The sequence below is a fragment of the Orbicella franksi genome, chromosome 8 (assembly GCF_964199315.1).
Source record: "Orbicella franksi chromosome 8, jaOrbFran1.1, whole genome shotgun sequence".
NCBI classification, from domain to species: domain Eukaryota; kingdom Metazoa; phylum Cnidaria; class Anthozoa; order Scleractinia; family Merulinidae; genus Orbicella; species Orbicella franksi.
The window spans coordinates 18,636,349-18,663,703 of NC_138152.1; the positions used below are offsets into that span (position 1 = coordinate 18,636,349).

The 27,355-nt window shown below is 38.0% G+C and overlaps 1 protein-coding gene and 1 pseudogene across 1 annotated transcript in view; one reads left to right on the plus strand and one right to left on the minus strand.

Moving 5' to 3' along the window:
* Nucleotides 1-27,355, minus strand: part of LOC145495199 (methylcrotonoyl-CoA carboxylase beta chain, mitochondrial-like) — a 170,747-nt gene that overhangs the window by 117,479 nt on the left and 25,913 nt on the right. The window contains exon 4 of the mRNA XM_081474779.1: nt 8,350-8,451. Within this exon, the coding sequence (XP_081330905.1) occupies nt 8,350-8,451 (102 nt within the window). The remainder of the gene's footprint in view (nt 1-8,349; nt 8,452-27,355) is intronic.
* Nucleotides 12,035-14,600, plus strand: LOC145495712 (uncharacterized; annotated as a pseudogene).

Here is a 27,355-nt window from a genome sequence, read left to right on the forward strand (position 1 = left end):
CCAACAAAAACAGATGGAAAGCTGAGCAAACAGACATCTGCATTTCTAATTAAACTTTACATAACAGACCTGTCACAGGCGTACGGGCACCTTCGGACTTGATGGGGGGGTGACCCTACTGCCCGAAAAAAATTACACAATGCCCTAAAGCGAGAGTGTTTCAAAGACACTCAAATCGCAGTAAAAACAAAAACATTCAAAATTCTCAAGTCTAATGAAACTGTTATCATTCCAAAAATAGTTATTTTGAAAACATGGATACTCTATTTACCTAGTACACTATTTACCTGGTAAAATCAAAAACTTTTCAACGAAACAGTTAATTCTTCCTAGTACAAAAAGTTCCAGAAAAATTTTACATGTAAAACAGCTCTTCAGTGGAGCCATTCAAAATAGATTACGGCACTTTTCAGTGACACCACAAATACAAAAGTCCTGGTCTTCATTTGCTTTGATTCTTTTGTAATATTGTTTTGTTGATGGAAATAATATATAGAGGGCTTTCCACAGGTTGCTCGGCATTTCTTTTAGATTTTTTTGCCAACTTCTGGTAGGGCTTTCCACAAGTTGCTTGGGAACTTTTTGGCAAGTTTTGTATTTCGAGCAACTTTTTTCATTTTGAACAACTTTTTGGTTTCGAGCAACTTTTTCAAATATATGATCTTTGATATATTCACTGGCATTCGTCATCATCTACAAGTATATTATGAACTCACAACATGACCAGCTCCCAGTGGCTTGATAGCACAGGTGGTAGAGTACTGCAACGGTATCGCAGAGGTCATGGGTTCGAATCCCGTTCATGCAGGCCTGAATTTTTTTTCAAGCTTTAATTTCACAACTGCTTAAGTTGTGTTTATAACTGCAATGATCAATCATGTCTTCATATTTTTGCATTTTTGAGCAACTTCTAGTTTTCTACAAATTCTGAGAAATTGGAACAGCTTTTAGTGCTTAAATTGGCCTTGCTTCAATATTTCACAATGTTTTTGTATGCAATTTATAAATTTCCAGTGAACAAGGAGCCAGATCTCCCCTCCCCTCTGGGGCAGATGATGGGTGCAAGATGCATGCAGTCGGGCTGCCAGGTCAACAGATGAAGATTCACACTCAACTGACTCAAGTGTCTCAGGTGAAGAATTTTTACAAGATTAACATTGATGCGTAGTCTTTAATTGAGGACAAAGTTATTTAGCAACACTGGTTACGATGCAACATTGCACAAAAAAACCTTAGAAATCTTACTTTTGTCATACAATTTGCATATTTTTGCACCAGACCAAAATTAATAAAGGAAAAGAGCAACAAAATGCTTTTTTTTGTTTTTTTTGGAGCAACTTTTAAGCAACTTTCATTACAAAAAGACACCTTTAACCTTTTTTGAGAAACTTTTGGCCAACTTTTTAACAAATTGCAGGCAACTTTTTGGGAAATCTCAAGCAACTTGTGGAAAGCCCTAAAATAATATCCATATCATGGATTTCCTCGATACACATTTAAACGATATGTGGCTGGATCCTTATATCATTTGACCTCAACTCTGTTTTGACAAGGCAAACGTCAGAGAAATTAGCCTATAAGCCTGGCCTTGACTACCTTTTAGAATGTTTTCTCCCGAGTACTTTTGCCCAAATCATCAGCGTTTTACCCAAAAAATTTCAAAAATTTCTGAAACTTTATTGTACAAAACAGATGGATTCCATGGTGTCTATTCAGTAAGAACATCAGTGACACACTTGAGTATCACCTCATGAACATGTACCTCATTTTGACCTTATCTGTAATCAATTACTTACACATGGCAACACAGAATCTATTTGTTAAGAAAAAGCATACAAGCCAACTTTACAATCATATGCAATGGTTTGAGTTAGAATATTATTAGAACTGTCAAATGAAATAAATTCTGTTTTCAATTAATATCAGACTCTTTAGTTATATTTGAAACAAACATGTTCATATACAGTCATGTAATACAGTCGACAAGGGTGCTCAAAAAAGATTTTGAGGAGTTTGTATGCATGACACGGCATAAACTTTACAACAATCATTCATTTATGAGTAATCATTAAGCTTACATTGTATTTAGGTGGAATACATTTGCTGTTTTGATGAGTTCAAACAAAAAACTGACTGTATGTGTCTGTCAATGTACACAGTTCTAATTTATGGGTAATCAACTTAATTTTTATCAAATGAGACAAAATCCACATTTTTTGTTTCCTCACCATTGAAAATACCCTGGCTAGTTGTGGGACCCAATGATCCATCAACTGACTGACTGACAGACCCATCAACTGACTGACTGATGGACCGGCCGGTTGGTCAACCAACTGACCAACTGACCAATTAGGTATGCTATCAGTTGCTAATCAAATCAGTTGAGTAAACATACTGGATTAGAACATATCTCAGGCTCTGATCAGGACAGCTTCAAAATTTGAAAGAGAAATTTTAAAAATTGGCTGTCGTACAGTTCATGTTCTCTCACATATGCAGTGTGGCTATTTCACATTGTTGTTTTGTGACCTTTTGTAAACAACGGCAAAGAAATGAACAAACAATTATAACGCACGCTAACACAGCCATTGTACCATTGAAGTTTGCTGTATTAAACTTCCTAAAACCGAATAAACGGTAAAATAATGGACAACCAAACGAACGCAAATCAAACAAAAGCCCTGAGCTTAACATAAAGGCGGCTGAGAGTGCAGAAAACATCTCTGGTATGAAATGAAACCAAAACATATTAAATGACGTTCCTGCCATTTTGTCTCAGGTAGCTTCCAGAAAGTCGCATGGGCTGTCCACGCATTGCGTGAGTAACATCCTTGGAAGGACTGGGTACCATGTCCAAGAGGGATTACCTCGGGTAGAAGGCCTATTTATGGGGGATTCACTCTCCTACTTTGATAATCTCTTGTTTGATACCGCAATTACACTGAAATAAAGATAATCCTCCCTCCTTCTGCAAAAGGTTATCAAGGTATGACTTCCAGAAACTGGAATAGTCTGGGTCAACTATTCGCTTTAACCAGCTTAGCCTTACAGCTTTAATTGCAGTCTCATAGTCTAACATTTTAAGGCCACCTTGGTCATAAGGTACATATGTTGAAAGTCTGGTAACCTTGTCTTTCCAGTTCCACAGAAACTGAAAAACCAGGCTGTTAAATTCTTTTATGACTTCTGGCTGAGTGTTTATCACAGAGCTGGGATAAATCATTTTTGGCTATAGAAGTGTTTTAATAATGTTTACCTTGCCGTGTATTGATAATCCTCTTGATTTCCATAGATTTACTGTATTTTTAACTTTTTCAACCTCTGCTTGAAGTTTTTCTCTACTAATAGCTGTGTGTCATATGTGATGAATATTCCTAAAAATTTGACACATGTTTTCCACTTAACAGCTAGTGGTTCACTTTCAGAGTTGTGAAGGGAACCAATCCACATTGCTTCTGTTTTCATTACGTTAAGTTTAAATCCAGAGGCTTTCTCAAAAAGTTCAAGTAATATAACCAAGGCTCATGCAGAATCCAAATCTGATAGGACAGCAGTTGTGTCATCAGCAAACTGCAACAGTTTAGTTTCTTCACTGTCTATAGTTATTCCTGTAATGTTTTCTTGATTTCTAATAGCAATCATTAGGATTTCAAGGGGAGAGGGGGTCACCATAGCTCACTCCATGTTCTATATTGAAACAGTGATAACATAAACCATTATTTCTAACGCAACTTTGAATGTTGTCGTATAGAATCTTAACCCATCATATAAAATCAGGCCCAAAGTTAAATTTTACCAAACATTTTTCACGAAAGTCCCATTCTAGGCTAACAAAGGCTTTTCAAAGTCAATAAATAATAAAAGTCTTAAGTAGTTTTCAGAATAAAAGCTAGCAATAAAAAATGATGTCATTTAATCATTTTCAAGTTGTAGAAAAAACCAAATGAAATATACATATATAAGTACAAATTAGGACGTGAGAATATCCAATGATAAAATATGCAAATACAAGTGCTAAATTGTAAGTGTTCAAATAATAAAATACTATAAAAAAAATTATGTAAATAACTTTGCACGGATTGAATCTGACTGTTTGTTCAAAGTTGGCTTAAGCTCGTTTATAACAAGCATTTCGTAGATCAGGCAGTCGAATTTACTTTGACACTTTCTCAAGATCTTAAAATCATGATATAGATCACTTGGGACTGTTCCATGTTGTTCTTTAAGGTATCTGTAAGGGGAAAATTTGCCATTTTGCATAATTTTACTTTTTTAAGCAGTTGGATAAATCTTGAGGTAATCTTTAAGATAAAAAAAAACTCCACAAAAAAATATTACATCTGCCGCTAGTTATTGCGCGAGAAAGAGTTTTTGCATATTAATTACTTAATCAAGAGTTGACAAGTTCTGTCACATGAATTAATTATTGAGGCAAGAAGTCACAGACATCAAGATCACACTGAATTGACACGCGATTCGCATGCCATAATCAGTGCTGGATGTCTTCAAAGAAGAAAAAGTGATCTTGCCCGTTTTCATCGGCTAAAGGAAGGCCAAAGAAGGCAAAAAACACTTTCGACAAAGAGTGGGCCACTAAATTGGCAGAAAGCGTCAAAGGGTCGTTTTACAACTAAGAAAAATTGCCGGATGAACTCGACAATGATCGCGATCACGAAGCCAGCAAGCAAGCCGAAATGAGTTCAAGCTGCACTAAAATACTGTTGAAAATTTCTAATGCTAATATAGTAAATCAAAAGATAATTTCTCATTTACTAACCTTGGAATTCTGACTTCACACATGAAAAAGCGGTTTATTCACTGATGAGTAATTTACTGTGCCCCATCACGGGAAATTTGTACCTGTTCCATGTTAACTGTCACAGTCCTATTGTTATACAGAAAGTTGATTCCTCTGTGGTATCTTCCTTGGTGTGATAATCTCATGACACTTGGATGCCGCCGAATTTTAATTTTTTTTCTGTTTCTCAAAAGTAAAAAATAGGCGAGTTGCACGTGCATTTTGAGTTCCAGGTCGGCAGCCCCTGGACCAACTTGGCTGAAATTCAGAGGGAATGTTGTCAGAACGTTCAAAGACAAAACCATGTCTGCAAATTCTGATTATTGTGTTCGTTAAAAAATTATGCCTTTTCTTTTAGGTCAATGTGCGAAGAAACGGATGCCATGTTAATCGTTTTCTCCAACCTGAATTTAGCAGGTGTATACCTTGATTTATGGGTTTGTGAAGCTTTGTAAACATATTCACATTTTCCAAACACGGTACGTTTTTACCATTTTAAACAGGTCGGGTCATAATCTGTAGCTATTAAGCTTCCAATAAATATACGGTTTATATGGGTTTTTGTTAAAACCACGAACACTAGAGCGCACCGTGTGCGGATAGTCAAATGAGTTATACTGATACCTTAAGGTGATTCCCGATTAAAGATGATCCTTTGTGTTCTTCAGTGCACTGATAGAGGTGTCAGCACATATACCCGACATAGTTTGCATCGTACAAGCCACACCTATCATTAAGCCTGATAAGGCATCAGGAGTGGTTGTGATTGACAAGTCGGATTATGTGCGCCTACTGAGAGAGTCCTCCATAAACAACGAAACCAAGTTTAGACCAGTATGTGCTGAAAGACCCAAAATGAGACAAAGACCTCCCATGCATTTCCACCCACTATTGCAGAAAGAAAAGGAGTTAACTGCCTCTGTAGAAAGAATATTGCCCAAGGCAGTTGCTGGCACAGCCAGAAAGTTCCTGGTGATCCAATTTCCGCACGATCGTGTAACGTAAATGAAGCGCCTGTCAGAATAGTGTTACTATTTAAGGATCAGAGATCGACCAATCCCATGCAAAGGCAACTTGGGGAACTTGGCCACAAAATTAGAATTGATATTCCCCCTGTGTATACAAGTCATAAGATCTGACACAAGATCAAACCAAAAGTAAAGAAGCCGCCTATCATTAACCAGCAACGCGTTGTTTCTTTATAAAGGAGCTTAAGCCAACTTTGACCAAACAGTCAGATTCAATCTGTGCAAAGTTATATCTATAGTTTTTTTATATAGTACTTTATTATTTTAACACTTACATTTTAGCACTTCTATTTACATATTTCATCATTGGACATTCTCATGCCCTAATATGTACTTATATATGTATATTTCATTCGCTTTTTCCACAACTTGAAAATGATCTCATGGAGATCAAAACGTCATTTTTATAACTAGTTGTTATTCGTACATTAAACAAATTAAATATAAACAAATTTTGCACAAAGCCTCACTCTTGTGCCGCACTGCACAAGCATTGTCGGCAAACATGACAACATCATGTGATGCTCTTTGGCGCTTGCCTTTAACTGAGCGTTGCAATTTAAAGAATTTAGGAGATCATTTTACTGTCATTTATCCAAAATATGATCAGTGATTTAAATTTTAAAATTAAATGACAGGGATTACTCTACCATCCACCAGAAGTATCCCTCTGGTAAATCTAATCTCCTCTCCTTCATCGTATGCTTTGTTCATCAGTGGGATGGCCTTCTGGCGAATTTCAAAGTCACATGGAGAAGGGTCTTCCACAGTTCTTACCCCTCCAAGAGTTTCTTTTCTGCCATCACTCCTGGCAACTTGTATTAATTTTCTTTTGAAGAGCCTACTGTAAAGATTTGCAATGATATGGCTTGGTTTATCATCACGTCTTTTCCCCATACAGTGTGCATTCTCCTCCTCAGCAGCGGGGTCAACATCAAAGCCAAGCGAAGTGATGAAATCCATAATGATCTTCAGACAATCTTCACCTTCACTTTCATTTACACCCAGTATTCGAATGCCTAAGTCTCTGGAGTATCTTTCTAAATGTTCCAGCTTTACCTTCAGTTCCTCATCACTTTCGCAAAGGTTCTCCACCTCTTCAGTATTGATATTTACAAAGTTGAGCAGGGATTTGTTCATGTCATTCATGTCTTGGGGAAATTAGCTATACAGCTACTCCTGTAAATCCAAGGTGAAATAAAGGTGATGTATGTATGTATGTATCTGTTTCCATTTCTTGTTGCTTGGTCTTCAAAGTATTGATTTCGTTGACTTTAAACATTCATTCACATTCATTTCAATTTTTAACAGCCTTTTGCTTTTATTTCGTTGGAATTCCTTGACGTTGTCGCTCAGTTTCGTTATTTGGCCAGTAAAGTCTGCTCTCATTGAATTTAGTCATTCAATTAGCTCAGCAGCGGCCATGTTTGACTCACTTACATTGACAACTTTCTCCTTCAGGTGAAAATGCCGCTTATTACATGTACGTAATGCTCAGGCACAAAGATTTTTCCAGAACGAAGACGTCTTCCTGACATAAAGTGTGGTTGCAAAATACCAGAGAAATTTAGGCAGTTTGAGACAGAAACCAGAAAACTTTTGCAGAGCTCAGTTTTGCATGTTTACTCCATGCTGCCCATAATCAACATCCAAAATTCCACATTGTTGCCGCCATTTTGAACAGTACTCACAACAACAAAAACAAAATAACACATGCTGTAAGCAATTGTACAAGGTTTGAAGTTCTTCCCAAGAATGATTGAGAATTTAACCCCTGGACCACTTAGAGAAATGAATTAAAGAGTGATGTTTCAAACAGTATTCAAAATGTTACCGTGAAAGGAGCAGATTTTTAGTAAATAATTTTTGCACTTATTACTCAAACTTTGAGCAGAATCCATCTTAACTTCATTTATAAGGGATTGAAGGACATTCAGTCCTGATGGCTGTATGTTCCCAACAATACAATCATGGGGAAAAAAAACAACTCAGAGGCAGAAATCTCAGTCTAAGGCAGTCTTACCAAAAGATTATCCTTGGCTTTTATTTAGGGAACATACTGTAGACTTCCGAATTCAAAGTAACAACCCCCCGAAAGTCACATAAAAAAAAACTGTGGCCGCTAAAAAATCCCAAGAGTAGCAACTCTTTGAAAGTAGCGAGCCACCCTGCTCCTTCACCGAAAATACTGAGACCAAGAGGTATAATTATTTATTTTTCCAATCAATAGTCAGGTGAAAGTCACCGTATGGTCACATGATTTAAGGCACTCTACAACAAGGGAAGGTATTGCTTACATGTACAGTATGTTACAAAGCACTGTGAAATGTCAATTTGTGCTTCGCCAGTTCATGTTGCACCACCGTGTTAAAACAAAACCCATAGAATTTTCGTTAAGTAACTGGAAATAAACTTTTGCCTATGGATTGTGTTTACACTATTCCCTTTTGAATACATGTACATGGATCAAACTTTGTAAACATGTGTTACATTTTCCATAAAACATGTAACCTTGAAACCTACCCTGATACTCTACCAATGCCAGTTATAATGCCGCCAGCAGGTACTTCTTCACTGTCGTACAACTGGTAACCAGCTAACTGAGATAATTCCATAAATGGAGATCTACAAAATAAAAATAGCACAAATACAAGCAGTTGGACTGTTGTCCTGTTCCGCAGCATCCTTGGAAAACTGTAGTCAAATATAATATAATTTTATAGTGTGAATGTTCAAATGAAAACCTCAGAACTTAACCATACATATTTTCTATCAAATTATCGATCTAAGCAAGCTGCACACCACAAAGGAATAAGCTGATGACAATTTTATTGTCTTAACACTAAAATGCTATTGGTCAATTTGCAAACAATTTACTTGGGTAGCCTTGGTTGGCCTTTAATCCATCAAATAAAGAGCTCTGGCTCTGGAGAAACACCAAAAGCAAACATCTTCTGCAGTTTGGGTACACCAGTCCAAGGACAGTTGTGAGAGGCAGTTAAACATTCGGCATGGTGTTGGAAATAATTTTTCTTCTTCAACAGGACATGTGTCCTTTCAAATCATTTTGGTCTGGCATCTTATCAATTTGACCAGCATAGTTGATTAGTATAATCAATTAGAAAACAGTCCTAACATAATACATGCACTGATTGGTTAAAAATCGTGTTTCTATAACTCGATGGAAACACAGAACTAGCATGAGCTGTTGACGTAATGATGGCATGTGCAAAGAGAATTTACAAAGTTAAAAAGTTGTTTTCCTTGTTTTCGTCACAGTGTTTTCTAAAAGAAATAGAAAACATGTTCTCCATGTTTCTATCAAGTTATAGAAACACTTGTGAAAGTTTGGGAGAACTTGAAAAAGCTGTGGAAACACTCACCTGCTGCTCGTGTTCCCACAGCATTTCTCGTTCTCCCAAACTTCCACTCATGTTTTTATAACTCAATAGAAACATGGTACATGTTTTCCATTTCTAAATTATTATAATGAACTTCATTAGCATAAAGATTTTCAATATGAATCCTTCAAAACTTCATTTAAATTTGAGTTATTTATCATTTTATTAACTAGATAACTTTATCTACTAGATGACTGCATCAATCTCTCCTGGCTATAGGTTATTCAAGCACACCTAGTTTTATATTTCAAATGCTACCAAAGTTGACTCTAGGGTACATACATGAATTGCTAACAGAATATTGCAATGCACGTAATGCATTATAGGGTGATTTCTGAAGGGTACTTTATTTTGCAAGTACAGGAAAGATGAACACTTCTGCTTTACGAGTTATAACCATCAAAATAATATGGCTCAAACTTCAGAGTCCAGGGCTCAAAATTAAAAAAATTCTTGAGTTGCCATTTGGCAACTAAGTGATAAAAATCAAGTAGGAATTTTATTCAGAAAAGGACTCATGATCGATGCATAACACCTGTGAAGAAAAAATTTCCAAGACTTTTTTGGCCGCTAATTTTGTATATAGAGCTAATGTCTGCGAACGTGAAGGATCCATGCATTACAAGAAACACAATCCTTAGGCATACGAGATGTACTCAATGCTTAAGGGTTTGCAGGGATGTGGGCTAGTACTGAAACTCGGAATGGTGGAATTCCAGGACAACAGAATACTTAAACCCAGAACGCAGGAATACTTAAAGGTCAAATGAACCAAAATTTAGACATTTTTTTCATTTCAGTTCAATGTGTTCATTAAGTATATACCTCTTACTAACCGAGTTCAAGGTCCATACTGTAAGTTACGAATCAAATTTTTTCCCCTTCCATTTATGGCCCAAGTGCAAAGCGTGCGGGTCATAAATCGAAGGGGAAAAAACAAGGATCTGTAACTTACAGTATGGACCGAGAAAACGAAGTTAGTAAGATATTTATTATATCTCTACTGTGTCCCTGACGGGTTCAGAAACGATTTGTATTCACGCGGACTCGGAGATGCTTCCTCGAAAGCAAAATGAGTCAGTTTGAAACTGTTTTTAAGTCGTCAGCACTCTTTATTACATAATTTAGAGTATATTAAACTTTTACTTGCTATAAAGGTTAAGAACACTTTGGAATAAATCACGAAACAGTTTGGCAACAAAACCAACTTTAAATTTTAGCAGGCTGTAAAGGAGAGTACAGCCCGCTAAATTGACCAATCACAGCGCACGTACTAACTGAGAGATATAATAAAAGATAAACATTTTCTGAAGTTTCAAACAAATTGGATGAAGCATTGTGGAGATATTGGAAAGTTAAAATCACTGTATTTATACTTCACAATCGTAGAGCGGTCGGGAAAATTGTCGGATAATTGTCGGAAACAAAGCTTGTGATGTCACTGTTGGTGAGCTCAAGAAATGCAGGAAATTTGAAACTGTTTTGGTTTCACGTTCACAGTAAACTTCAGAGGAAAACCATTCAAAATCAAAAGTTAGAACTTTTACGTTCCCCCAGGACCCAAAACTTAAAAGGACCAAATCTCTGGCAGTGGATCAGCGTGTTCTATAAAGACATCTCTAGTTGCGTCATTAACAATGGCGTTGCCTCTAAACACTTCTACTTAAAACACAGTGTCCGTCAGGGTTGTCCCCTTTCAGGCATACTCTTTGTTATTGCTATGGAGCTTCTTGCTTAAAGTATAAGACAGTCAAAAGACGTCAAGGACATACATATCCGGGGAAATGAAGAGGTCAAGTTCACACAATATGCTGACGACACAACTGCCCTTCTTGCTGATGTCCAGTCAGTTTCTAATTTATTTGACTTACTTTCACTGTTTGAAAAATGCTCTGACCTAAAAATAAATCAGGCAAAATCAGAACTTCTATGGCTTGGCTCCATGCACCATAGGAAAGACACAATTTGCAACTTCCAAATTAGCGATGATCCTGTTTACATGCTTGGTGTGCATTTTACTTACACTATTGAATTGTCTCATAAGAAAAATTTCTTTGAAAAATTAGGATCCCTAAAGAAAACCTTAAGTGTCTGGTCCAGAAAAGACTTATCTATATACGGTAGGACAAATATTGTTAAAACATTAGCCCTCTCCACACTTGTATTCATCTCCAGTGTTATGGAGACTCCAAAAAACTTTGCAACAGAGGTCGATAATTAAAAATAGTGTTTGATTTTATCTGGAAGCAAAAACCCGCCAAAATTACAAAAGACAACCCTCATCAAGAAGAAATCGGATGGCGGTCTTGGCATGAAAGATTTTGTTCTTTTCAATAAGGCTTCGAAACTAACTTGGGTAAAACGGCTGTGCTCCGACTCAGATGCACCGTGGAAGTATATTCCAAAAGATCAGTAGCACGCTTGTCACGCGCTAATGGAAAAATCACAGATTTGCTTGAATCTTTTAAGAATTTCTCGGTGCACAATGATCAGATCTGCTTGAGACTTTCCAAAAGTGTTACACATGTGTTGAAGATGGTTTTGGACTAAACAGAAGTAGAATAAAGTATTTTTGAAAAAATATAATCGGAGCCGAATTGTTAAGTTAGCGACAAAAACATGGCGTCACGCGTAACGTGCGTGGGCTTCACTGTTCACTGTTTTCTTGTTTTGCCAACTTAAGTTTCATTTATAACCGTAAGACTTCACAGATGATGGAAAAGGTTCCTTTTAAGCAAAATGGCAAACAAAATCCTGAAAATTGGTGCTAAATCTTCCTTAAAATCAACAAAAGTGTTCACCGTATGATGCATCACGCTTCAAGCTTGGGAGAGACAAGTAATTTTCAATTCATTGTGCGAGCTATAATTCCTGAGTTACAGAACAATTTAACCTCAAAATGTAATGCTCATAAGTTGCTTTTCACTTTCCTTCCGCCTTTTTGTTTTTATATCGAAACGTTGCCGAGATTCGAATTTTTTTCTGCGTTCTAAACAGTTGGCAAGCGGTGTGATCTGGCGCGTGATAACTCTGATAATTAAATTTCCCAGTCGCATTGTTTACGACGAGTGCACTGGAGCGTGTCAATGTTGACATAATCAAAATGCTCAAATGACAAGCTAAATTTTGGTACCAAAATCGATCGAATCTGTTAAAAGCCGACGAAAATATTGGCTATAAAGTTTGTTCGAAACATAACGTCAACAATTTTGATCCTGAGGAAGGTAAGCGATTGAATTTCCAGCAAAGACAAGCGCAGCGCTCTGGCCATTTTGGCAGCTTCCATTCCTTCCAAATCATCCTACAGTCTACAGAATCGATAAGCATTGTTTTAGATTTCCTTATTAGGAAGTAAAATATTTCATCAGGGAAAGTCCCTGAGCACATGCCGCTTGTTTCAAGCACGTAGTCAAGTACTGTGTTGTTCGCAAACACAAGGCCGTAAAATTGAATGCAAAGATTATGGATTCTGGAGTTTCTAGGATTCAGATGTGGCAAGAACAAAAGAAGAAGGAAAGACAAGAGAAAAGAAGAGCACCGAGAGGAAATTATTCAAAAGGTCGTGGAAGCCAGAAAGAAAAGTCGAGAAGCCAGAAAGAAAAGTCGAGAAGCCAACTACAGTATGTTCCAATCAAAGATGCCACAAAGAAACGTCAGCGCGAACAAAACCAGCAGAAGTTAGCTTCAGAAAATAAAGGAAAACTTGAGAGAGAGAAAGATGGCTAGAGAACGAAGTAAGCGATACCGTCAAAAAAAGAAAGACCAAAATACACAGGTTCAAGCGGCGGAAGCCGCACGGATCGAAGTTACTGGTACACCGTTCCCAAACAGGATGGCCAAGAAACGTGCCATTGGACGAGCTAAGAAGGGTCTCCCAGATACCCCAGAGAAGAGAGCAGAAATAATGGCAGCTATATCAAAAAGTCCACGGACGAGGAAAGTGCTCGAGAAACGCGGATTAATAAAAACGCCAGAAGAGGAGAAAGAAGTGATTGCACTAAAAGCGCTTGCTGGTGATCTCACCCAAAGCCTTAAAGCCGTCAAAAATGACAAGTCAAACAAAGGAAGAGCTGCACTTGGAGTGGCAAAATCACTTTCTTTTGGTGAAAATGTTAAAAAGAGTAGAAGCCAGAAGACACTTTCGAAGGTCATAGCCTTAGATAGAAGAAGCATCAAGTCGGGAATTGAGAAACACGAAATGATCTTAAAAGGTGAAGAGCCAAGCTGGCTTGAAACCAAACGAAAAACCAGGCCGGATGCAGTCACTGAAGAAACCAAAGAGGTTGTTTATGATTATTGGAAAATGGTGGCAAGTAGACCAACAGGAAACAAGAAAGACTTGATAAGAAAACGAGTTGGAGTGAAAACGTGGGTTGAACATCCGAAACACGTGCTTGAAAAAACCCAAACGGAAGCCTATGTTGAGTTTGCGTCAATGCACCCAGAGATAAAGATATCTCAGCGAAAATTTGAAAACCTGAAGCCTTATTTTGTTAGGGGAGCAAGGGAATGAGATAGACAGACCTGCACGTGTCGCCAGCACGTTGAACTTCAAATTGTCTTCAAAGACTGCATGAAGTTTAGGAAGAGAGTGATCGATGAAAGCAGAGAAGATAATCAAGCAGTTACAGAAGTGTATACCTCAGTTGGAAACATTATTGAACAAACACTTTGCCCCAAACCTGAAGACCAAGACTATCATAAATTGAAATGCTTGAAAAGGGAGTGCAGAGACTATGGAGTTCACAACTTGGTTTTGCTGCCAGAGGAGAAAGGTGTTGGCAATCACGAAGTGAAATGAAAGCGGTATGACTATGTGTCAACTGGAAAACTTACCACTGAAGGAAAAGACATGAAAAAAATAGCCCTTGTTGAGAAGTGCACAGGACCAAAGGAACTGTTCGATTATTTCATTCAGCTTTTAGGACAGTTTCCTTACCATTCCTTTCTTGCTAAATGGCAAAGGGAACAGCTAGATTCTCTTCTTGAAAACCTTCCTCTTGATCAAGCTGTGTGCATCCATGACTATTCTGAGGGTTATGAATTTTACAAACAAATTATTCATCATTGGCAAGAAATCGTGTCTACGACACTTCACAGCAAGACCGAGATACTGTCTCAGACAATCTGGAACAACAAATTCATTATGATTGAAACAAAAATGGTATATCCCCTCATTGGCACCAACGGGTATAAAGCCAATTTCAGACCTTTTTGACGAGCATGAAAATTGCTTCCAGCCTTTCCTTTCCTTACGCAATAAATACACGCTAAATTGCAACTTTTTACAATATCGTGGTCTTATATCCACGATCCCTCAAAGTTGGAAGAAGCTCCTTCACATTAATTCTGGTGACTCTACAACACCCCCCCCCCCCCCCCCCCACCAATCTGTACTATAAAGTGCAAGATGTTATATGACAAACTGTTAACCTTTGAAAATCTTCCTCCTCCCACTTCGTACAGCATCGCAAAAGAGAGTCTAAATTAAATTTATCTTCTGCCATTCATAGCCACAAAAGAAGTCAACTTGGCAATGTTCCAGCACAAAATTATACACAAAATTTTAGCCACGAGCATTAGGTTATATAAAATGAACAAGATTACCTCCCCATCCTGGCCTTTCTGTCCCTCTGATAGTCAAAACATAGTACATCATTTAATTATTAGCTGCCCGCAAGCATGTTCCTTTTGGTATAAGTTCCAAAGTTGGTATTCTACCGTAAGTAATGCAGTTTACTTCTCTCCAAGCCAGAGGTATTATTTGGAATTACTCATCCCTGCACTCACTGTTTGACCCTCAACCACCTCATAACGCTAGGCAAATACTTTCTTTATATCAATGCACTAAATAATACTATGTTCGTTTTCAGTAACTTCATCTCATTAGTGCAGGATAAAATCGAGATAGAAAAATATATTGCTGGCACATTGAATGGTGAAAGGGAATTTCAACAGAAGTGGAAATTCCTTCTCAATATTTAAGGTGTTTCCCTTAGTAATTTGTTGCAAGGTTTTTTTTGTTTGTTTGTTTGTTTCCTTTTTTCTATAATTAGGTAATTACATTGTATTGTAATTCCTTAAGTAATGTAACATGTAAGTCATAATAAGTAATTGAAGGCTTTCCTGCAAAAAGAGCATATATAGCATTTTGGGCCGATTTTTATTTTTTGCAGGATTGAGCTAATTTTTGGCAGACTGACTTGTTTGGACAAGAAAAGCCTCGATGCGTAATTGTTCTTGTTGATTTGCACTTCGTTTTCGAGAAATAACGCATGCAAAAAATCGGCCCAAAATGCTATATATGCCCTTTTTGCACGAAAGCCTTAAACTATTGCATATTGTAAGTAAGGTAATGCCAAGTATTGTAAATAGGTTTTTTTTTTATGTATTGTAAGTGACGTTTGTAAGACAGCAAAAGCATTAGAAATAACAATAACAATAATGTAGTGTAGTGTAAGTAGGATAAGTATTGTGTCATGTTGTAAGTAGAGTAAGGCAATGTAAGTAATTAATGTGTTTTGCGATAAAAAAAGAGAAAGGTTTATAAAAATGACAAGAGAATGCTTTGTGCCCTTGAAGCATTTGCGCATTTGTGTAAAACACTTTGTCCAAAACAGCTTTGAACAAAATCTTGTAGTAAGGAGTTTGTTGGGACCCTATTTCAAGCTTCGTCAACTTGTAGCCAAGAAAGACGCGGTACCGACGATTTTTAAATTCACTATGGAACGTTGCAAGACAGCAATTGGACAGGAAACAATGTAAAACAAGCAAATGATGCCTGCCGAACAGCGGGCGAACTCCTCAGTCATTTCCCAAGTAAAATAAGGTTTGTATTTAGATCCAAAGCCTCCCCCACGAAAGGCTCACTGATGCAGAAACATGACAACAATGAAGACACAAAGCAGTCTCAATTCCATTCCTTCCATTAAAGTGCGTGGTCATTTTGGAAACGTTTTCATGAGGCCATCAGCTGTCTTTGTGCTTTTAACTTTTTTACTCCTTTTCATTGCTCAGAAAGAAAAATTTCCACAAAAGTTTCCTTTTACATGTGTTTTTGTAACGTTTTGGCGCCAAAAAAATGGCTGAAGAAAAGATGTCTAAATTTTGGTTCATTTGACCTTTAAAGGAGAACAGAAGACTGGGAGTCATATTTTAAATGGGAGCTTAGAACTATTCAAATAGCCTAGATCTGTAGTAAAAAGCAAGCAAAGTGAATTTTGCCTTTCAAAAGTGATGAACAAAATTGAACGTCCGCCATTTTGAACATCTTTCCTTCCGGTTACTTCCATGAAAGGAATGCCTGCTGCCATGTTGTGATGTCATTGCGCACATGCATATTTTCATGTCAACAAAATTTGTGAAGAATCTTGTGTTGAAACTGCATTTAGCTTAGACTATGGTTGAGATCGAGCCTTGTTCTTTTGAACCTATGCAAGGCAGTTCGGAGTCAGAGGAAGACGATGTTCACGAGAGTCAAGATGAGCGCTGAAGAGAAAATACATCGTGGTGTGTATGCAAGTGTTGTGCGAACTGGGAGGGGTGTCTACAAAACGAAGACCTAAGACCTAAGACCCAAAAACGAAGACTTGTTTTTTCGCAGGCCTATCAAACCACAGACAGTCAAACCGGGTCAACGCTTTTCTTCAGACAACAACTGACGCGAAATTAATGGGGTCTTCGTTTTGTAGATAAGGCCGGCTCGAACTACAAAACGAAGACCCTCGCTAAATTGCTTTGTTCGTTGTCAGCTGACGTGGAATCAATGGGGTCTTCGTTTTGTAGATAAGACCAGCTCGAACTACAAAACGAAGACCCTCGCTTAAACGCTTTCTTTGTGTCAGCTGACGCGGAATCGATGGGGTCTTCGTTTTGTAGATAAGACCGGCTCGAACTACAAAACGAAGACCCTCGTTTAAATGCTTTTTTTGTGTCAGCTGACGCAGAATCAATGGGGTCTTCGTTTTGTAGATAAGACCGGGTGGAACTACAAAACGAAGACCCTCGCTTAAATGCTTTTTTTGTGTCATCTGACGCGGAATCGATGGGGTCTTCGTTTTGTAGATAAGACCGGGTGGAACTACAAAATGAAGACCCTCGCTTAAATGCTTTCTTTGTGTCAGCTGACGCAGAATCAATGGGGTCTTCATTTTGTAGATAAGACCGGGTGGAACTACAAAATGAAGACCGTCACTTAAATGTTTTCTTTGTGTCATCCGACGCAGAATCAGTGGGGTCTTCGTTTTGTATATAAGACCAGCTTGAACTACAAAACGAAGACCCTCGCTTAAATGCTTTGTTCGTTGTCAGCTGACACGAAATCAATTGATGGGGTCTTCGTTTCGTAGATAAGGCCAGTTCGAACTACAAAACGAAGACCCTCACTTAAATGCTTTCTTCTTCGTCAGCTGACGTGAAATCAATGGGGTCTTCGTTTTGTAGATAAGACCGGCTGGAACTACAAAACGAAGACCCTCGCGTAAATGCTTTGTTCGTTGTCACCTGACTCGAAATGGGTTCTTGTATAATGTCGACAGTTTTTATCGGCTAATCCCCTGTAGACCCCACTTCTTGACAGTAATTGGAAAACAGTAAAAAATAGAATAAAATAATGTAAACTTGCACACCTTCGGGGACGGTATGGACGCAAAACCATCACCGCCCCCAATTTCAAAGGGAAGACCCTCTTTAAAATAAAGAAAATCAAATACTGTTTTATTTGCAATTGGAGGAAAACGTACAAACAGAGAGACTTTCCGCGATTCCCAGTAGAATTTACAAACGGTTAATCTTCATATTTATAGCTGAATAACGTTAACAAAGATCAAAATGGACACCAATTAAATGAAATAATTAGCTGACTCCCTTTCTATCCCTTTTAATACATTTGTATTGAAATGCAGGCATGCTTGTTTGTAAAAATAAGGCATGACCTAGAATATTTTGCGTATATATGATTTATAAAAATATAAGCATCTACATGAGGGTCTTCGTTTTGTAGTTCCAGCCGGTCTTATCTACAAAACGAAGACCCCATTGATTTCACGTCACCTGACAAACAAGAAAGTATTTAAGTGAGGGTCTTCGTTTTGTAGTTCGAACTGGCCTTATCTACGAAACGAAGACCCCATCAATTGATTTCGTGTCAGCTGACAACGAACAAAGCATTTAAGCGAGGGTCTTCGTTTTGTAGTTCAAGCTGGTCTTATATACAAAACGAAGACCCCACTGATTCCGCGTCGGATGACACAAAGAAAACATTTAAGCGAGGGTCTTCATTTTGTAGTTCCACCCGGTCTTATCTACAAAATGAAGACCCCATTGATTCTGCGTCAGCTGACACAAAGAAAGCATTTAAGCGAGGGTCTTCGTTTTGTAGTTCCACCCGGTCTTATCTACAAAACGAAGACCCCACTGATTCCGCGTCAGATGACACAAAAAAGCATTTAAGCGAGGGTCTTCGTTTTGTAGTTCAAGCTGGTCTTATATACAAAACGAAGACCCCACTGATTCTACGTCGGATGACACAAAGAAAACATTTAAGCGAGGGTCTTTATTTTGTAGTTCCACCCGGTCTTATCTACAAAATGAAGACCCCATTGATTCTGCGTCAGCTGACACAAAGAAAGCATTTAAGCGAGGGTCTTCGTTTTGTAGTTCCACCCGGTCTTATCTACAAAACGAAGACCCCACTGATTCCGCGTCAGATGACACAAAAAAGCATTTAAGCGAGGGTCTTCGTTTTGTAGTTCAAGCTGGTCTTATATACAAAACGAAGACCCCACTGATTCTACGTCGGATGACACAAAGAAAACATTTAAGCGAGGGTCTTTATTTTGTAGTTCCACCCGGTCTTATCTACAAAATGAAGACCCCATTGATTCTGCGTCAGCTGACACAAAGAAAGCATTTAAGCGAGGGTCTTCGTTTTGTAGTTCCACCTGGTCTTATCTACAAAACGAAGACCCCATCGATTCCGCGTCAGATGACACAAAAAAAGCATTTAAGCGAGGGTCTTCGTTTTGTAGTTCCACCCAGTCTTATCTACAAAACGAAGACCCCATTGATTCTGCGTCAGCTGACACAAAGAAAGCATTTAAGTGAGGGTCTTCATTTTGTAGTTCGACCCGGTCTTATCTACAAAACGAAGACCCCATCGATTCCGCGTCAGATGACACAAAAAAAGCATTTAAGCGAGGGTCTTCGTTTTGTAGTTCCACCCGGTCTTATCTACAAAACGAAGACCCCATTGATTCCACGTCAGCTGACACAAAAAAAGCATTTAAGCGAGGGTCTTCGTTTTGTAGTTCGAGCCGGTCTTATCTACAAAACGAAGACCCCATCGATTCCGCGTCAGCTGACACAAAGAAAGCATTTAAGCGAGGGTCTTCGTTTTGTAGTTCGAGCTGGTCTTATCTACAAAACGAAGACCCCATTGATTCCACGTCAGCTGACAACGAACAAAGCAATTTAGCGAGGGTCTTCGTTTTGTAGTTCGAGCCGGCCTTATCTACAAAACGAAGACCCCATTAATTTCGCGTCAGTTGTTGTCTGAAGAAAAGCGTTGACCCGGTTTGACTGTCTGTGGTTTGATAGGCCTGCGAGAAAACAAGTCTTCGTGTTTGGGTCTTCGTTTTTGGGTCTTAGGTCTTCGTTTTGTAGACACCTGAACTGGGAGAGGCAACAAGAGAAAGAATGTTTATGCTGCAAGGAGATTGAGGAAGCCATAAATAAAAATCATTTCAGGTGAACAATAATTCACCAGATGTTAATTATTTTGGCACTAGGAAGCTAACAGACAGCCATGGACTTGGTGGGAAGAAAGTGTTGTTTGATTTATTCCATTTATTTTGTATTTTGTCGTGGAGTGTGTGGCACCCTCAAATGGCAGCGAAATGGTTGCGATATAACCTGTTTATATTATTATCATAGAGGCAGATCAGCTGGCCCCTAAAAGCAGCTTATTTTTTAAGGGCAGTCAATGGAAACTTATCCCTCTTTTGAATCTCTGGCCACTCTGTTTGAACAGCCAACTACAGCATATTCGACCATATGGGAGCTGATGTTGTCTTCTGAACTCTTGAAATTCACGCATTTTTCCCATGTGCGCAGTGACATCATGTTATGCCAAGCATTCAACATGGCTTCCAAAAGGGTGGACATTCAAATTAATCTGGTTCAGAGGTTACTGCTGTTACAATTAGGTTAAAAGGTAAGTTCACATCCTAAAACATAGGGATTTGATTACAACGTATCATGTGCTTCTATAAGAATGACTATTAAAAAATTGGGTTTTTGCCTTCTGTTTTCCTTTAAACTTGGAATACTAAAACCCTATAATACACAAAAACTCTCTCAATTGGGGTTCTGCAGGGTCTTTATTGCTTAGACCACTGCATGCTCAATAACACCCTTGGGAGGGTGGGTTGGGTGGTAAAGCAAACATTGTTACAATTGTATAAACGTGCTAGCTAGCTAGAATAAATCTGCACTGATGAAGTTATATATGGCGAGAAGCTTAACAAAAATATAACCAAATAGCAGGTTGAAATCCTCATTGGTTATTAGTCAGAGTGCTCAATAGTTAGACTAGAGCAATTTATAACAATAGAAGTAAAGAGCTGGATTAGTCAGTCCAAGACATTTACTTGCTACTCAGAGTTTCATGCTTCTTCCAATGAAAATCAGTCAATTAGAATATAGGAGAGCCCTTATGTATTGAACGGTATTGCACACGACCTTCCCAGTGTGCGCTACATGTATGTCACATTGATTGTGATGACCACTGTATTTTCTATGGCATGGCATAAAATAGTTATGTACTGTTTTCCCATGGTATACCACTCGTAAATTTTCTAGACCAAATTTAGATCTCTCTTTTATTGAAAAGAAACATTTTGCACCAAGTAATCTGGCTGACACCATTCAACCAATCCCAGCGGCTTACAGCCAATTATGCCTTGTTGAATGTCAAATTATGTCAGGTAGCCTCATGTGAGCTTCAGTGCGGTACACTAGGTGGACGCTCAAGGAGATCCAAAGCTTTCTACTCCAACATTGTGAACACATCATGGGAAGAAGCTTGAAGTTACCAGACTTTCACAGGGCTCGAGACTAACGGTAGCCAACTAGCCACAGACTAGTAAAAATTCCATTTTGGCTAATGGTTTTTGCGCTTCACTGGCCATTTTGGCTAGTGAAACTGAAAATTTGTGAGCACTGGAGGCCCAGAGGAAACCAATTAGAAGTTAATTTCAAATTTTTCACAAAATGAAATCGAGTCAAAGCATGCAGAATTTAAAACATCGGCTGTAACAGATATCATGTATAATTTATTGGCCCAAACAACAACTTTAAATTACTATTATGTGAAAGAATGATTGACTTTTTTGTTTGTTTGTAAAAAGCGATGAACGAGAAACGAACTGCTTGCTGCTAATGATTAGTCATACGTGAAATCATACGGAACTCTAGAGATCATGTCATCTGGAGATCACGTACACTTTCAAAAATTTAAAAAATTCGCAGTTGTTCGAAAATTTGAATGATGGCTATATAATATCGATGCCTATGTTTGCAACTTGTAAATAAAGTTAAGATGGAACGAATTGTTGTGTTCATGAGAAATCATGAATTGGCATTTTGAAAGAAAGGAAATTCAATGTTTTTTGGCAGCGAGTTGTGAAGTTCTATGAGAATTTTCATGGATGGCGGGTCTAAAACACAGGTAATGGGTTACAAGTTATTATTGTTTTTACCAATACTGAAACAACCTTAAACCTTTAGTAATACTAACCTTAAGCCTAAACATTGTCTTAGTGTAGTATTTAGGCCTAAGGTTAGCATTAGGAAGGGTTTAGGGTTGTTCCAGTATTGGTAAAACAATGTCCCGTTACCTGTGTTTTAGACCCACCATCTCACCGAAGCAAAAACTTCAGTTTTCGTTGTTGAGAGTGGCTAAAATCAAGCCTAATTGTTGAGCGATGCCTATAATTATAACATTGATGCCTATGTTTGCAAATGTCTGTGTCTGGCTAGAGAAAAACTTGTTTTGGCTAGTGAATCAAACCTGTCACTAGCCACTGGGCTAGCAAGCTGAAAAGTTAGTCTTGAGTCCTGCTTTCAAGTGTTGTGACATGGAAGGCTTTTTTGGTTATATCAATATTCTTAGGAAATGTGAACAACGTGGCATTTAGTCTAACAAGCATTTCGAGCTTCCGTTTCGAAGATTGGCAAACCGATTGACTGCAAAAAGATTCAACCCAACAGAAGCTTTATTTGGAGGCTTCTAGGATCTAACCAATTGAAGCCAAACAGCTCTGACAGGCTCTAAAGGTCGAATAGTAAAAGTAGTACTCTACATGTCTTCATGTCTCTATATTACTTTCTACCTTTGCGGGTGCCTTTCGCGAAGAATTGTTACGTGCATCAGTTTCAATAAAATGTCAGCAAAACAAGGAAGCATGCTTCCAGAAACATTCACAGCGTGTGAAGTTTTCCCCAATGTTTCTCAGGTTTGCCATATGGGAATTTTAACGAGAATCTGAGCACATGAGCAGTGACAAAAATTTTGCGAGCAAGAGCAAGCTAGCACTCATCTAATTTTTGTGAGCAATTCAAGCAATGGCCAAATTTTGCGAGCACTTTTAAATTGAGTGGAACCATTCGATACCCCTATTGCTAACTGGTATATATATAATGGGACAAACACTCAGAAATTCAGCCAAGTTCCAAAAGTACTTCAGTTGTTAGCCGGAACCTGAGTCAGAAGTTTCCTTTAAATAACATTTCAGAAATCGTCGAATTAAAGAGGATGTGTATTATAACTGTTTAATGGGGAAACCTACACACTGACAACGGTGACGAAGAGGATGTCACCTGAGTAGCAAGTAAATGCCTTGAACCAACTAATCCAGCTCTTTACTTCTATTGCTTAATAAAAATATATACATGAGCTTGGCTTGGCACTTCAAATAAACAGGTTGATAAACAGGTTTATCTCACTAAATACACAACAACTCTCTTTGGGGTTCTGTGGGCCTTTATTTTCTAGACCACTGCACGCTCGATAACACCCTCCAAACCAATAAAGAGAGAATGTGGGAGTCAGTGAGTGATACTGACTCATGTATCTGCACAGGTAGTTACGCTGTTGTCAAAAACAACAAGATCATTTTGTTTGGTAAAAAGTGAGGGATGGACTGAGCGAAACACTTGAGCCTGTTGTACATAAATAACTAACTAATATTTTAGCCTTTCGGAAACAAATGTACAGTTAGCACAGTGTGATAAGAATCCCAGTGGTGACTGCTGATTATTTTTCCTTTTCTTCTTCATTGTTTCTTCTTTTCCTGTCAAGAAACTATTTACCGAAAGGTAGCATTTGTGTTTCCGTTTCTTGTGTTAAAAAAATCATCTGGAGCCTTTAATAATTCGCTTATAGCGGAGCTCCAGCGGAGCCCCATACCCATATAGGGAAGAAAAGGAAACCCATGAATTGATTTTCTCATGGTTATTATGGCTAGCGGTATTGCTCGTGGGCGCATACGCACGACGGCGACGACAACGACAACGACGGAGTCACGCAAGATGGCGGCCATACTCCAGCTAATAGGTTGAATTGGTTGAAGACTGGTAAAGCTACTGCCAATAAAATGACTGCATAGCTAAATTAAGCCGTCGGCAAAAATACAGACTCTCAGTAATATTCAAATTTAAGCGTGAATAATTTTTAAACTTTAACACCGCAAGCTTAAACGAATTTTCTTTATCCTCTCTTTTATTCGGTCACCGTTCATTGAAAAGGGATTTGCTGTTGATACTCGAGCTCAGATGTAGTGATATGCATCTTGTGTTTATAATGTAGATTTCCTCGTTTTATTTTGTTGTCTGTCCAATTAGTTCGGTTTGGTGAAATGCTTATATAGTCCAAAATGTCGAGTAGACGATTATGCATGGCAATCCTGTCTGCAAATAAAGCTCTGCTTTGATTTTGATTGGCTATTTCATGTTATTTGTGCCATTGCTTTTGGTTGGGGGTACATGGACCGTATTTTGTTAATAAGAGGTTATTCCCCAATGCGGTATTTACACTTAATATGGAAATGTTCCAAAAAAGTGAGATAGTACTAATTGACTCGGTAAATTGAACAGTGTAATAGAAGTTCTTGCCCTGACCATTTCTCAGTAATAAGAATAACTTTTACATACATATATACACAATTTAGTTGGAGAGAGCACTCTCCTATCTCCACTCTCTCTCTCTTTGCTCTCTTCTTCACACTAATTTTTTATTTACTAACTTATTAAATGAATGTCACTGACTGTTTTCTTTGTTGTGCATGCATACTTTTTTGCTGGTCGAAGAAAGTTTCAGTTTCTTCCTGGCTGTACAGTTTCCTTTCTCCTGTCCTGTACCAATTTGTTTGTGATATAACTTCGTGAATTCTCTATTCTCCTTAAATTTTATCTCATCAGGTTGATAGAATGCACTCTCAGAGTGTTCCATCGTTGTCTTCAGTCGCTACAATTTTCCGGAAAAAAGCAATAGTTTTCTTAATTTCCTTTTACTTTGTGTTAGGACTTTTTAGCATGCCTGTAATTGGCCCATGGGCATTACGGGAGAATAATTTTCAAGTGAAGAATTACATTCGTTTTAGTGTTGAGTATTTTAAATTGTTATGAATTAGGCATTTCTTTTTATTTTTTATATTTTTTATTTTAGTTGCACGCAGTGTTTTATGGTTTTACCGAGGTATACCATGTAAATGTAAATAATGCACTGGAATTGGCGAATCACAGTGTGCATTATATCGGCTTTAAACACAAACCACATATTATAAATGACTCATATGTAAATGATATTTTTATTACAGAGAACTGGACAGGGCAAGAACTTCTCCTTCTTTTGTGAATTTATATATTAATTCCTCTCAGTGCTGTCAAAATGTCTCAGGAATCTTCATTTCTGATAATCTATTATTTTCCACCATACCTACAGCACAGAAGCTCACCAAATCCTAACTGATAACTAACATGTGTGTATCTCTAGCCTTTGCTGTGTGCTACATGTATATTCTGTTATCCTGCCTTAACTGCTAGGAAAAATTTTGGCAGAGCTGTTTCAACAGTTTCACTTAAATTGATTTCCAGTAACAGCGCTACATGTAGCAGTGTTATTGAATGTGAACTTTATGGAGGATTTTAAATTTTTATTTTTTTATGATTACAGACAACAACAAAATATACATGTGTCTACATAACCTGATGTTGGTGTTGGTTACAAACCGTAGTTCATAATAGTCATCCTATTACAGGTAAGGGGGAAAAGTTCAGAGAGTTTGGAACATTTCTTCCCCCAGCACACCTTCTGTCTATAGGTGCAATAATTGAGAGGTTATATATATGTACGAAGAGTAATGTAAAGTTACTGTATAAACTTAGCATTAAAATCTGACATTTGAACGCCTCCTTTGCTAAAATTAGTCATGATTTAATTGTTATCACTCCCTGTGAATTCATAGAGATTCCAGAGGCAAATTATAACCTAATGTGGAAGTCCTGTCTTCAAGTGAGGGAAAATGACACAAAAGAGTTACAATGAAAGTAAAGAGAATTGTGAATGTTGATATGGTGTATATTACACATCATGTAAAGGTATTTGGTGAGTGCCAAAGGCATAACATTTCATGTATTGCTTTTTCAGGACAAATTATATAACAGTGACGTTTTAAAGGTGTGATCAGAAAAATAATGAGTACATTGTCCAGGCAGCATCAGTTTATGGACAGCATATGCAGACAGTAAGAGGAACTGTAAGCACTACCATGTAAGTTAGTTTTATGCTTATGACTTCTTGTTCTTGAATTTTGTGTCATTTCATCACAAGAATAGGTAACGAAAGATGCAATAGTTGTTGCAATATATTTTTGAAGGAAAACTTATAAGTCTGCCTATGCTGGATAACAGCCATGTGTAAACTGAATGTGAAGCAAACAATATGTTAAATATGGGGCAACCCTAAAACCCAGAAACCGGAATCCAGAATCTGGAACCAAAAACCGGAATCCAGAAACTGGAAACCGGAATCCACAAATCAAAGAAAATAAGTTCTTCAAATACACGAAAATTGTTTTGCTTAGCTTTTCGACTGTAAAAAGTACGCTGCCAAGTAAAAAGGACCTCAAACTTAACCTTTTTTGAAACAAAAATTCCCCGTCTGTTGAAATTGCACAACCGTTATTTTTAGTGAGGGCTATGATTATGAGAATCTCAGTAAAGTGCGTCTTAATTTTATTCCAAGCACCTCGAGAGTATCTAAAATAAGCTTGCTGGTAATTGCCATTTTGTTTAATAAGTGATCTTCAATTTACCGGAAGTATAAATTTATCCTTTATGTCTAGTACATACTGAATAAGATAGAAAATGTCATAGAGAACAGGATATCCATCAGTGGCAGCCCCCTGTACATTGACAGTCACGCCCCCCAATTTCGAAGTCTAAGGGCTAACCCGTCTGGTCTAAATATGAAATTTGATTTTTCCAACAGATACAAGACCAATTCCAGATTAACACAATTTCCACACTGATACTGTGACAAATCAGCATTTCATATTCTTGGCAGCCATCATATTAAAACAATTTGTAGAAATGTTGCACACTTACTTCTGTCTGCTTCTCACTTGCTGACAGATCAGACCACATGCTGTTCAAAGATGCTAAAAGACTACCAGAAACTCACTGCAATAGCCTATAATAGCTTGTTGTTAATGTGCTGCTCACCAGTCTTCTCAGAGCAATTTGATCTAGACAAGAACCGGGCTCTCACCAGGGCCAGCTTGAACAAAAGATGGGTAACCTAGCCTATGAGCAGGCTCTCGTGTTTGGGCTGGGGGTGTGAGTGGCAAAGCCACATGAAGGCTCTTGGTGACATGCCAATGCAGAAAAACACTAGACACCTATTTAGCCTGCTCAGACAATAGAGACAGATACTAGAGTCTGCTTGCAGGCTATGAGTAACTATATCCACCCAAAAAATCAGTAACCCTGACTGGATAGTGATGTACTGAATGAATAGCTTTATGCAGCTTTTGAACAACGGGGCCAGATATATAGCTAAGGGTTGTTCA